General features: G+C 39.0%; 2 protein-coding genes across 2 annotated transcripts; one reads left to right on the forward strand and one right to left on the reverse strand.

Annotated features, from left to right (window-relative positions):
* Window positions 1–4,913: 4,913 nt before the first annotated feature.
* LOC121639247 (protein phosphatase 1 regulatory subunit 3E) lies at window positions 4,914–8,375 on the reverse strand. The gene has a single exon (XM_041984411.1). The coding sequence runs from the start codon at window positions 7,929–7,931 to the stop codon at window positions 7,014–7,016; it is 918 nt and encodes a 305-aa protein (XP_041840345.1). The 5' UTR covers window positions 7,932–8,375; the 3' UTR covers window positions 4,914–7,013.
* A 10-nt stretch (window positions 8,376–8,385) lies between these two features.
* On the forward strand, window positions 8,386–12,540 carry LOC121639239. Its single transcript, XM_041984405.1, has 3 exons — window positions 8,386–8,858; window positions 9,038–9,255; window positions 10,554–12,540. Exons 2-3 carry the CDS (start codon window positions 9,055–9,057, stop codon window positions 11,355–11,357), a joined length of 1,005 nt encoding a protein of 334 aa, XP_041840339.1. The 5' UTR covers window positions 8,386–8,858; window positions 9,038–9,054; the 3' UTR covers window positions 11,358–12,540.
* The last annotated feature ends 141 nt before the right edge of the window (window positions 12,541–12,681 follow it).

Here is a 12,681-nt window from a genome sequence, read left to right on the forward strand (position 1 = left end):
GGCCATTGTTCTACCAAAAGAGTATTTCCTTTAAAATCTCTCTATCTGAGTTCCTTTACTAAGTCTAAATATGTCACAGTGAAACAGGACTACTTTCTTTCTCATGAACAAACTTTTTATTTTTTAACCAGAGAGAAAAAAAAAAGTTTAGAGGAGGAGGAGGTGATAGGTAAGCAGTCAGTCTGATTAAGATTGGAACAGACTTCTGTCACACCTGTTTTTTATCTCCTTGTAACCAAATAATCTAAGTGGATCTGTGTGTCGTGACATTTGAGCAATTTTTAAAAAGGTCTAGTGGAAACCAGCATGCTAGCTTCAAAACAACATAATGAATTTTCCATAGTTGTCAAAGATCATTTACCAAATCAATTATTCAGATCAGAGCTCACAGAAACTAAGTTGCAGCTTGATCATAAGCTGCAGCCCTGGCTGCTGCAACTGCTGCTGAATCAGCATCTCATGGTACAGCATTTGTCTGAATAACCAACATAAATTATTTAAACGGAAACCATGAAACTAATTTGTCACATTGACATGTTCATGGAACTGAAGGACACTTCGAATGAAGAGAAGCCACACAGGCGAGATAAAAATGGCTATTGGTCTGTGGTCGAGGTCTAATAATGCCAAAGGCCTGAGGGAGAGAACAATCAAAACAGCATCATCACAAGAACACAGTGTTATGTAAGCAGCTGTTGTTACACAGACAATGTTGGTTGATTACCTCAGCCTGACAACTGCACAGGCAACTGTGCACTTTGCTGTTACACAAACTGAGCCTTTTTTTTTTCTTTTTTCCTACATGTGATTCCAAACACATCCAACGTGCCGAAAGTGATCTTTGCAGCTCAATGATTGGCTGATGTTAAATGTATCTAATGCATCATCCAGACAGTCAAATCAGACAAGAGAGAGACCAACGAGCCACAACACAATCAAATCAAGCTGGGCATGCCTTAATTTCTTGCTTGACTTCTCACTGACACCAAATCAATCTATTTCTATCTATTCTGCAAATTGTTATAGAATTAATTATAGAACTAAATTAGAGCCTGACAGCAGGTTATCACTGGCTGAGCATATGGAATTACATTGACTGTTTACTGAAAGTATTAAGCTGTTACACAGCACCATTACAGACTGTCAGGAAGCCTTCAACACAACTATAAGGTAAACAAAGTTTGACTCAGCTTTATCTGAATGTGGGCCAGCACGGCTCAGTAACCAAACTCTGAGGGTTAACATGCGGATTAGCAGGATTGTGTTTTAAATCTTACAACAATCCCAACACACAACAGTAAATATTTTAAACATGATGAACATTACACATAATATACATATGTGCATCTTCCTGAAAAAAATAGGGTGTAGAGACAAGGCTGGTGTTGATCTTAGATGTAAAAAAAAAAAGGGGGCCATTTTATTTTGTAATTCAATAAGCGTGAAACAGGTGATTGATGAAATAAGTTGCTTGCATGATCTTTTGTGAGACTGAGATGTGCAGATGTTTTAGAACATTTCACATTATATTTCTTTTACCTTGCCCCATCCAACAACATGGCAGGAGAATTCACATTATGTTTTTAGTAAGCTTTAACTTTATTTCCAGTGAAACCATCTTAGAAAGCATCGCCATCAAAGCAATCAATACCAACAAGAATTTCTACTTAGCAACTGCAAACACCCCACATGGTCTCAGAAAGATGAGATTAGACAGACTCAATGTTACATGCAGAACACTGGAAGAAGCAATCCCAACTTCTTGCTGGTCAAATAATTTCCAAAATGAGAAGCTAGCAAGCTATTAAGAAAGGTTAGCAAAAGCTAAGCGGAAAAGCTTTGTGGTGAGATTTGTACTTGTTGCAAAGATGTTCTGTTTAAGTCTGTGATAGATTAAAATCAGATGCTGTAAGCCTTCGTCACTTACCAAAAGATGTTCAACTTCCAGAGAAGTTCATTCAAATTTTCTGGAAACATAAAAAATTAATAAAATAAATCACAGTCACTAGTCTGCATTTTGAGGATGGACATGAGCTACGTAGATTAGGCAGAAAAAGAGAGTTTTGTCTCTAAACTATTCATGGAGACTGATGCTGTTCCAACCATTTACCCAAAACTCACCAGTGAGTACAAGCAGACCACATCAGTCCACTTAGCTTTACCCCCTCACAAGACCAGAGTCAAGCAGATTCCTGCAGAGATGCCCGTTTGAGAGACCCGAGCTGCTGGACTAATCACTCATTAGATGCTAACTTGCTGATTGCTTATTATTTCATTTCTGCCCAGGGCAGAGGGTGTCTGCCCTGGTGGCTTGAGTGCAGGAATTTTGTAATGAGAGCAGGACAGAGATAACACATTACAAAAATAAACTTACCAGTTGACTAACATGCCTGCACTAGCAGATATTTGGTTGAAACAGCATTAGTCCGCCATGCCGAAAAAGTCCATCAGACTCCCTGGTCTCCTTAACTCTGCCTCACTCAAAAATTAAGCAAATACAAGCAAATGTCACCATGAAAATGTCATTGGTGATAGGATGCGAGGACCCAAATACAGGACAGAGAGGAAGGAAGCGGGGGCACGAATAAAGGTTTCAATTAAGAATCACTAGAGAAACTTACAAGGCTAAAACAGAGGAGACACGTCAGATGTTCTTACAAAGGATCACTGAAACCAAGGGGTATGACTACATTCAGGAACTAATAGGAAAGAAGTGAAACGAATGAGCCAATAAAAACCAGGTGAGCTAATGAACAGGAAATAAAATAGAAAATAACACACAAGGGGAAGGAAGTACCAAATAAAGCAGGAAAGGGAACTCAAAATGACAAGACTAAAAAGAACCCCAACCCCGAATCCACAGACCATGACTGTAAATCCCATAGTCTCATGGTCAGTGAGTAAGAATTAGCAGCTCTGATCTTTATTTTATTGCAGAACTACTTTTGCAAAGTCGGATTAAATTTTTTGGTGAGTCGATATGTGGGCTGGACCATATTAGCATATTCATAACTTCTTGGGGCATGACATGGAGAATCATTCCTGGCGCGTTTTATGACCATAGAACTTCTGTTTCATGGTAACAATTTAAAAACAGAGATGAGCTTTAGGTTGATTAATAACCACTGGAATGGGATTTAAAAAAAAACCAGTCTGGATATTTATTACTGTTGTGTGCTGTCTAGTCATGCGTATAAAAGTAAAAAGAAAAAAAAAGAAGAAGCCCCGGCTAATTAAAGAAAAAGCAGCATGCATCATCATTAAATCGTTCTAAGGATAAAGAGGAGCATGCAACCTATTTGCACTTCATATTTCATTAGCTTTTATATGTTTTCACTGACTTCCTATTTTGCCTTTACTGAGGGAGTGTGGCACCTTTTCCTGCTTCAAGCTCCAACCCCCTCTTTGTAAACAGAGCAGGAATGGTTTCAGGCAGCAATCAATTCAAGGGCATGTCATGAGGCAGGCCTACAGTGGCGCTGGCTATAGCACATTGCAGTGAGCTGCTTCATGTGGGCCGACAGAGGCTTGACCGACCACATATATAACACCTTGGGAATGCGCACATGCATAGAGCTGCGGCCATACACAGTGCAAATGTCCCAGTAACATTAAATAAAGGTTTAGTTTGGAAATTCCCTTTGGTGATTGTGATCATAGAAAAAAGAATGATTGTTTTCCATCACAAAAGCTTTTTATTAAGCATTGTTTTAATAAAATACAGGTTACATTAAAAGCTAAACATAAAGGTATGTTTCAAGTGTACGGGCAAATGTGGTTGAAATTCACAGCAAAAACACATAATAGGCATCTCACAGTGCAGATGTTATAAGAACAAAAAAGAGTTGCATAGGAATTTCAAAACATTTCTAACAAGAAAGCAATAAAAAAAAATTATTAAAAAAAAACATCCATGCCACTGAATGATTATAACACAGACAAATGAGCTTTCCATACTGAGACACATGAGCAGAACAATAAGCCAAAGACTAGAAAACATTTTGTTTAGAAGCTAGATCGCACATCTTCCCTTCCTCTCCTTCTGAGTCTGCTCAGTATCAGCTACAATCATGAGTCACTCATGCAAAAAGTTATCAAACCCCAAAGTTTATCTCGTCCCTGATACGTCCCTCAACATTATCCAGAGTTCACATGTTCTACAATCATGTTATTCCTCAATAAACACTTGCCACCTCCTACTTCTCTTACATGTCCCCCGGTTAACACACAGTTCAGTAAGGCAGTGTACACCAACAAATGTCCATGTAGGCTTTAAGATACACTGTTATACTAGCACATCTCAAGGAATTAAAAGATAAACTGTAACATATTTTTATTAAAGAAAACTCTTTAAGACTAATTATTTAACTTGTAATATTTCTAGTCCTAACATTAGTCTCATGATAAATTTTTCTGAAGACGTTTAATAACTTGGTAGGATCATTACATGACAAATTAACCAGCTGCATTTTTCAGTACCTCTTTAATGCTTCAAAATACACAACACAGGACAGTAATAGGAAGACATTCAATATGAAACACTGACACATTTAGATACATATCTATTAATCAGGAAGTTCTGATGCTAGCTGTTACGTATACACTGAGGTGAAAATTTAATGGGAGCACAGGCCCTTTGTCTTTATGGTTGGGATGCAACAATAACAACAGCACTGTCGGAAACACCAGGCTAAGACTGAGCTATAGTATCAAACCTCCACTCCTAGAAAATACATTTATCATTTCTAAGTCACAGTGTGGTGACAAATGTGATGAGGCTGTAGTCATTAAAAAAATGCTCACACTTTTTAAACACTAAAAAATGAATCACTTAGGAGACAAATAGAGCCTCAAAAGTCATTAGTGTCCAGAAACCAACACCATTGTAGTCCAAGACAAGGAATCTGACCACTTGGTAGCCAAATGTTCAAACTAAAAATCCAAGTTTTTATGGGCAGGGATGAGCTGGTATTAATGTATCCTCCTATACAACATTATTCACCTCATCTTTTATAATAATAATGCTGTATGGTCAGCATGGAGGCTTAACTAAAGTTTACACAGAAGTGGACAATATGTGAACACCCACTTATATAACAACATACTCTGAGCTCTGTCATGACCTGACCTTTTCTAGTGACAATTTTTAAATAAGCTGGTGAGACAAATACAGTCCTGTACGTGGTAAAGCTATGTGGTGTTGTAGCAAATATCTTCTGATCATCTCCCAGCTTATCACAACTAGTCAGCTTTAGTTTTGTGGTCCTGACACATCATGTTTGAAGACAAACAGCACTGACGGATTCACAGTGGAACTGCTCTAAAAACTGGTCTCCATCCACATGCCCGCCTCAGCAAATGAGAATCTTCCCTCAGAGGCCATGGGGATGTACACAAAGGCCAAGGTAATGTTCACCTTATTGTCTGTTGGTCTTCCAGTCTCAACTTTTGTCTTGTGCATGAACACTGATATTATCAAGTGAGCTGAAAAAGCTAATAAACGTCTGCATTTAACTAAACGAAGAAGCTATTTTTTGCCGTCAAGTTAAATTTGGAAGACCACAACACAAATTTAACACAAACTTTTCACCAGAAATGTGTTGAGTGTGTAACATCAATCAGTGACTACAATATGAAAATGGAACAATGAGACATTTTTTAAAATAAATAAAAAAACAAAGCCAATGTGGTGGCTCAAATGTTTTTGGTCATTTGTATGGAGTATAAGAAGCAGCACTATACTTGCACAGTGAGGACTATCAAGTACCTTTGCAGCAGCGAAAGCTGGTTGAACACAGTAATCTGTAATAGCTACTTTGTTTACTGAGGGAAGTGCTCTGAAGAAAACACAGAGTAACACAGTGCAATAGAGAACCTTAAATATCTAATAAGCATTGCTTCAAATATGTGCAAGTAAAATAAAATGCTTGTTTAAATGTAAAAATAATTACTGTGTAAATAACATCTGTTATAAACCTGAAGACCACACTGTGAGGTAAACTTAACTTTTAAAGAGCCTGGTTTTCCTCATGGGAACAAAAGAAGCTCATTCAGTGGAAACAACAAGACCCAATGCAGATTGGGAGTAATAAATCCCCTTCTTTAGAGGAACAGCCCCTTTGATTTAGGGATATATGAATCATACTATTATGCTTTTCATATTTAAAGAGATCTCTGGAGATATTAATAAATCTTTTGTTGCCTTTGGTCACACTGTGCTAATTTTAAATATTCATATGAAAATATTTAATTGTTTCTATATTTATGCAGCAGAAAATGTGCAATGGTTGTGGAATGGCTACAAATTTATCGCATAAAGGCGGGTTTTTGACTAAGTATGCTGTCCCTGGATTATTAAAAATAAATGTAAGCTTGATTATAACCATCTCATGTGTTTGCTCTATTCTATCTGATAATATTGCACAGCACTTTATGTATTACTTCCTACATCATGGATTAGAATAAGGCATTTTTAATGGTATGACAGTGAGAAACACTGACTTGGTATATAAAATAAATCTGCATATTTATGTCTTCAATCTCAGTGAGTGTGTGTTTCTCCCAGACTGAAACAGTATGCATTTTATTCCTCATTAACTCAGTATGTTTACGCACATGCAAAATAAAGTGACTGTTTTAGAAATAGCATGCCATTAAATAAATTGTACAGCCTTTCCTGAAAATAAGTAGCGAACCTGAAGCTGGCATTGCCCGCATGTTTTCCGTGGCACATTACGTAATTTGAGGAAGCCCTCCCACAGGGCACGACGCTGCACCGAGCCCTAATGTCAAGGCAAGATATCAAACATCCCATCTTTTGGGACCCTACGAGGCTCACACAGACAGTGTATTATTACAACCTTTTTAAAATATGATGGGACAATATTTTTGTCACAGCATGTGTGCATCTGACAATGGCAGAAATAATCCGAATATTTAACAGGCTACAGTCATAAGTAACCCAGGACTGCGCGCAAATTACGCACGGAATGGGCCACTGCAGACACCAGCGCTCAGATAAAGTGAATCCAACCATTTTCCCATTCACGAGGTGGAGACATCTTCAACCGATGACGTCGCACTTTGTAGTTGTTCCCATTGTTGTTATCCCAGAACTCATGCCCACCAACACAGTATTTAATAGCAAATTGAAATGTACCCCCGTTGTCCAGGTATGTAGGCATGACAATCTTGAAGGAGAATTTATCGGTGACTCCGTCGCTTGAGTTGGGAACATAGGTGGCCAAACTGTCCATGAATGTTATCCAGTTGTTCAGAGAATACCTCAAAGAGACGTTCTTTTCAAATTCCAGATTTAGAACACGCACAAACCCGGAGAGGTTAAATTCATCTGCTTCTACGCTCTCCAACAGGACTTTGACCTCCCTGACTTTCTGCTCGAAGCCGGGTAGTGTGCCTGGGTTTGTGAACTGCAGCTCCATGAAGACAGACTGTGAAGGAGCCCGTGGGAATTTTGTGTCCAGCTGATGAAGGGTTCCTTTGGGTAATTTCGCCAGTATGCGCTCCGGCACCTCTGGGTCATCTGCATCATCGAAATGCTTCACAGAAATCAGCTCCAGCCCTAAGGAGTCGGCGAACCTGACTTTTTTCTGACTGCTTGGACTTATGCTGCGGGCGATCTCTAATTTTCCTCTTTCTGTGGGTGTAGGCAGCGATTTGCACCTCCGACGAAGATTGGGGCTCTGTGGTTGCTTCAGGAAGATTTCTCTACCCCGCGGCCTTTCGTCCACCACTGGACACTCAATGGGCTCACATGTTCCGTTCACCATGTCAAAATCTTCAGCATCTTCCAGCCTCGGGTTTGCCGCGGCCAGACTCCCGAACAGTCCGGCTATGCAGCTGTAGTTCCTCGGCAGGCAGTTCTTCGGGGGCAGCATGACCGCGACAGGATGCACAGCGTCGGTTTCCATAAAATGCCACAGTGCCTGCACTGCAGAGCTCAAGTGGTCGTGATGGAAAAGACCCGGTGTGACAAAAGATGAAGCCGTCAGGTGGTAGTGTCCCTCTCGCGGATAGGTGCTCCTGCTGCGTCAGAAGCTGACTCTCTGGAGCTCCGGACCAATAAACCAAGATGTTATTCGACAACACAGAATAACTTTGTTCCTGCAGAGGAGCCACGAAAACACGTTGTCTGCTCTGTTCAAAACTAAATTAAAAAGAGAAAAAAGAGAGAAAAGATTACCTACATGTTCGATTTTTAGAACTGAAATCGCACAGCGTCTCCTCTGACGCTTGATACTGTGGCTGCGAGCAGCCTACGTGCAGAAGTTAACGTTGCAACTAACCAAAATGGTTTCCTCATTCACATATGATAAACCGGTTAACTTCCCCTTCCCCAGTGTAAGATTATACAAGACCCCCCGAATTCTCTCAGGATATATTTAAATGCATAAAAACATAATCAAAATAAAAGTCTTTCGCCTCCGCTTTTCAATAGCAGATGCAGTCTATGCATAACCCTCTCCTCTCCCTCTGTAAAGTTTACATCATGCAGTCTCTGCGTCATTCACGTGTCATCGAGGGAAACCGTGCAATTTCATATTCAGTGCAAGAAAATGTCATATTCTCGTGCAGTCTCGTGCCTGCAGCCGCAGAAGCTCGTGCAGTCCTCCCACTGTTATCTACGTCACATCTTCCCTGTGGAACACTTTAGTTACCATGACGACGGCGTTGCAGTTGGTCTGTGAAGGCATTCACAACTTCGTCCGTCTGTGTTCAGATCATAAACACTCAACGGAAAGAAACTTATAACGACAGATTTTTATGTCGTTTTCGGTAGAAAAAATAAGCTTACAGAAACTCAAAAATTCAGCAGGGATTTAACTGGCCTTGTCCTGGTAAGTCAAGTGAAGATTTAAGATTTCTTTTTACCTTTCTCGATTTTAAAGCAAGGTGTGTGGGTGGGTGGCTTGACCTGAAAAAACTTCACCTGAAAAACATATATGTATGTATATATATATATATATATATATATTTGTGTGTGTGTGTGTGTGTGTGTGTGTGTCATGTCCTAAAGTTCACACACACAACGTGATGCAGCAGCAGAAAGATGATCAGACACCTGTAAAGAGAGAGGACTGGGAACTTTCAGCACAGGAGGAAGCATTCGGGGCGCAGCTTTACAAGACACCAGAGAGGAGACATGTTGATGACCTGCTGGATGTCAGTGAGGAGACCTTTGTGAAAGAACTGGAGCCATATGAGTATCATTGTTACTCTCAATGGGAAGATGCTGTAAGTAAATCTTCTAATTTCAAGGTCTTTTCCCACTTTCCTTTGGTTGGTAGCATTGGTTAATTCCAGGGAAAAGTAAATATAATGACAAATCCTGGCTTACGCATGGGTAAGAATGGTAAGAGTTGACACTGATAATAACTCAGAACTTCAGACTATCTCCTTCCTTCCAGAAATGTCAACAAAACAGCTTGTTACTTCTCTGCTTTCTCTTTCTCTCCATTTCTGCCTCACTCTCTCAGAAACAGATGAAAATAACACATTTCAACAAATCAAACAAACATACTCAAAGTCCTTACTCACTAAACTGATTCATTATATCAGTGACAAACATTTGGAAACATTTTTTGTAGTATTTTGTGTGGTATGGCCTTTTCAAAATGTAAAATGTTACTTTTTTGTAACCATTCTTTGAAAGATCCTGTTCAGGGTTATTGTTATGATGCATTGTCTACCTTCTCCACAACTTCCAGCTGACCTCTGGCTTTTCTCTAAAAGTGTAGAGCTGTCACCCAAATTAAGAAAAAGAAAAAAAGGCATTATCACATTATCTAACTGATAAGTTTTACTGTAAAAACTTGAAACATATCAAAATATATCATATTACTACACTTCTGTTTTTGTTCAAGTAATCAAGAAAAACAACTTTCTACAGTCACTCATTGTTCTCCTGGTGGGATTGAACTCTAAATTTAGCTGAGGGAGCCCTCAAGTTACTTACAGGTTACTTTGAGTTGCTTTGTGAACTTGCAGACTATAAAACACCTTGCTCTCAGAGAGATCTTTCTAGGTCGGCCACTCTGGGGAGGGAAACGTTGGTCTTGAATTTCTTTCCCCTGCTCACACTGTATGACTGAGGCTGGGTAGCATTCAGATTCTTGATGTTGAGACCTTGAGCTTTAAATTGAACGGGGTGAAGACTCTCATCAAGTAAATATCTGATTCTGAAACTCACATTGAAATTAATTACTATTTGCTGTAGCTTATATGCTATTTGTCTCATAGAATATCGACTCATTTTCCTCAATGAATAAATAGTAAAGAGCAGTATTTTTTTTTACTTATGTAATTGCTGGTATCATGTCAGGCATGTCAGTATCTTTGACTACTTTTAGGATTTATGTGAAAATGTGCTGATATTTTAGGTTAGATTAATGCAGAAACAGAAAATTATGAAGCATTTACAAACTTTTAAGTTTAACTTCTAACTTTGCATTCTAAGTTTTATGTACTTTATGCATTTAAACTTTAATCTAATAAAACTGTTATGATGAACTTTAAATTTGTTTTTGCAACAGGTTTGGGGTTGGGCCAAAGTTGCTCCACTGAGCTGCATACTAATGAGTCAGAACATCCACAGGAAGCCAAAGCGAAAAGAGGCCAACAATCTGACCCCTTTGTCTGTTAACCCAACACCTTCCAACGCAGGAAGCTCAGCCAGGATTGCTGAGCAGCACTGTAAGTCTCACGCAGGCCTGCATAAAAAATCACTGAACCAGCAGACAGGATCTTGGGGTCAAACAGAATTTGCTGTTCCGAACGCCACGCAGAAAAACATGACACTTTCCTTCTTTCAAAACAAGACAGATGAGGATGGATTGCTCGGAGAGAACCTTTTGCAGTCTTGCCATCTGTCCCAAAAGTACTTTGTACTGGAGAGCAGGCTCACCAAGCCTCAGAAGCACAGCCATAAGCCCAATAATATAGTGGTTCCCATTACAAACTTCACGTTTTTACCACCTATCAAGTCACTGCAGCTGAATCCTAAAGTAAGTGGTCATGTCTGCAAAGGCAAAAAGGCTCCAGATGCAGAAACCTTTGAGGAAAACCTTTTTCTTTTTGATAAAAGGAGTGGATCAAGAAGAACACGTGTGGAAGCTGTGGTTAACTCAGATTTTCACTCTAACTCTGCCTTCCTGAAATCTGCGTACCAAAAATATCCACAAAACCTGCATTTTATTTCTGCTCTACATGCTTCTGTCCCCAAGAGGTATCACGTACCTGTGTCTTCCAAACCCGATGGAGTGTACCCTACAATGGGCAAGAGCTTCTCACAAGCAATGCCACAACCCCATATGCAACCCAGTTTCTTATTCTCCTAAGGAACAAGACTGTATGTGCTGTTTAGCTCTGTGAGGCCTATGAAACATGCTTAACCAGATGAAAATGCTAAATAAATTCATGTCTCAAATTGTCAAAAAGGTTCAGTGTTACGTTAAAGTCCATCACAGCTAGATGAAAGTGTTTTCATCTAGCTGGTTCTTCAGTTTGTACTGTAAAGAAATGACAGCCTCAGAGGTTAAACTGAGGTCTGCTGGACTAAGAATAGAGGGAACTGCCTGTAGCATTGCTAGAGAGAAATATTAGTAACTGTGTTTGATTACATCTTCAGGAAGATTTTATAGACTAGACTACTTGTGTATTGTTACTGCAGTAACACCGGGACAAATACAATCCTCACTGAAGAGTTACCTGAAAACAAACCTTACCATTATAAGCTTAATAATGAACATGTAAAGAGGTTTTGTGGCAATTTATGGCCTAAATGAGTAAAGGTATGTTATACAAAAAGCAGAGAGCACAGTGATGGATCTACTATGGAAAACTGTGGTGCAGTTGTTAAGGGAGCATTTTACTGGTTTAGAGTTACTTGGAAGAATAAATTGCATCTGTGAGGGATCTCCATAAACGTAAGAAACTACAGTGTTTACTTGTGGAGCATTACAGATCACACTAACATTTTCAACAGACAAGTGGACAGATTATTAAAATGTTACACTATTGATTCTTTGGACAGACCTTCAGTTTATTTCAGCCTATTTTTAAAAGTGCCTATACAGTTTTTCTCGTTACCTAGCAACAATGCTCTTAACATATTATGCAGATAAATGGCCACACTTCTTATTAGGAATGGTGGCCACTTATCTGCTCTGGTCACGCAGGGATCAACTATTGTCATTATAGTACTTGACAAAAATCTGTAAACTTACCATGTTTTGTTATCCAAAGCAACCAGTTAGTGCAATATTATTTGAACTGGGAGGATCTTTCTTAAATTTTCTGAGAATTGTTCCAAGAGCAACAGTATTGATCTGATCTGATTATCTGAATCGTAAAGAGTTAAAATGAGCAATATCCATCAAACTTATTAATTTAATTGTGCTATTACTTTTTTCTGCTTTTAGCACAAAAGTGTTAAAAAAGAAATGAAGGCATCATGTGTGTACATCTGATTTCTCCCCTATGCTAAACTCATATCCTAAAATAAACTGATTAAAGTCTTCTTTTTCCTTCCAGACATGGTTTTTCTTTAATTAGTAACCAACAACATAATATCCACATTACAATTTATTAACATCTGTAATGTAACAAATAGTGGTGTTCAAAGGTGTTTGCCCCTTTCCTGATTTATTTTGCATGTTTGTC

The sequence above is a fragment of the Melanotaenia boesemani genome, chromosome 1 (genome assembly GCF_017639745.1).
Source record: "Melanotaenia boesemani isolate fMelBoe1 chromosome 1, fMelBoe1.pri, whole genome shotgun sequence".
Classification (NCBI taxonomy): Eukaryota; Metazoa; Chordata; class Actinopteri; order Atheriniformes; family Melanotaeniidae; genus Melanotaenia; species Melanotaenia boesemani.

Excerpts from the sequence above, each read along its gene's own strand:
- LOC121639239 (XM_041984405.1), top strand. The coding sequence starts at position 9,055 with ATGCAGCAGCAGAAAGATGATCAGACACCTGTAAAGAGAGAGGACTGG. Across the intron at positions 9,256-10,553 it reads ACTCTCAATGGGAAGATGCT|GTTTGGGGTTGGGCCAAAGT; the intron begins GTAAGTAAATCT and ends TTTTTGCAACAG.
- LOC121639247 (XM_041984411.1), bottom strand. The coding sequence starts at position 7,931 with ATGGAAACCGACGCTGTGCATCCTGTCGCGGTCATGCTGCCCCCGAAG.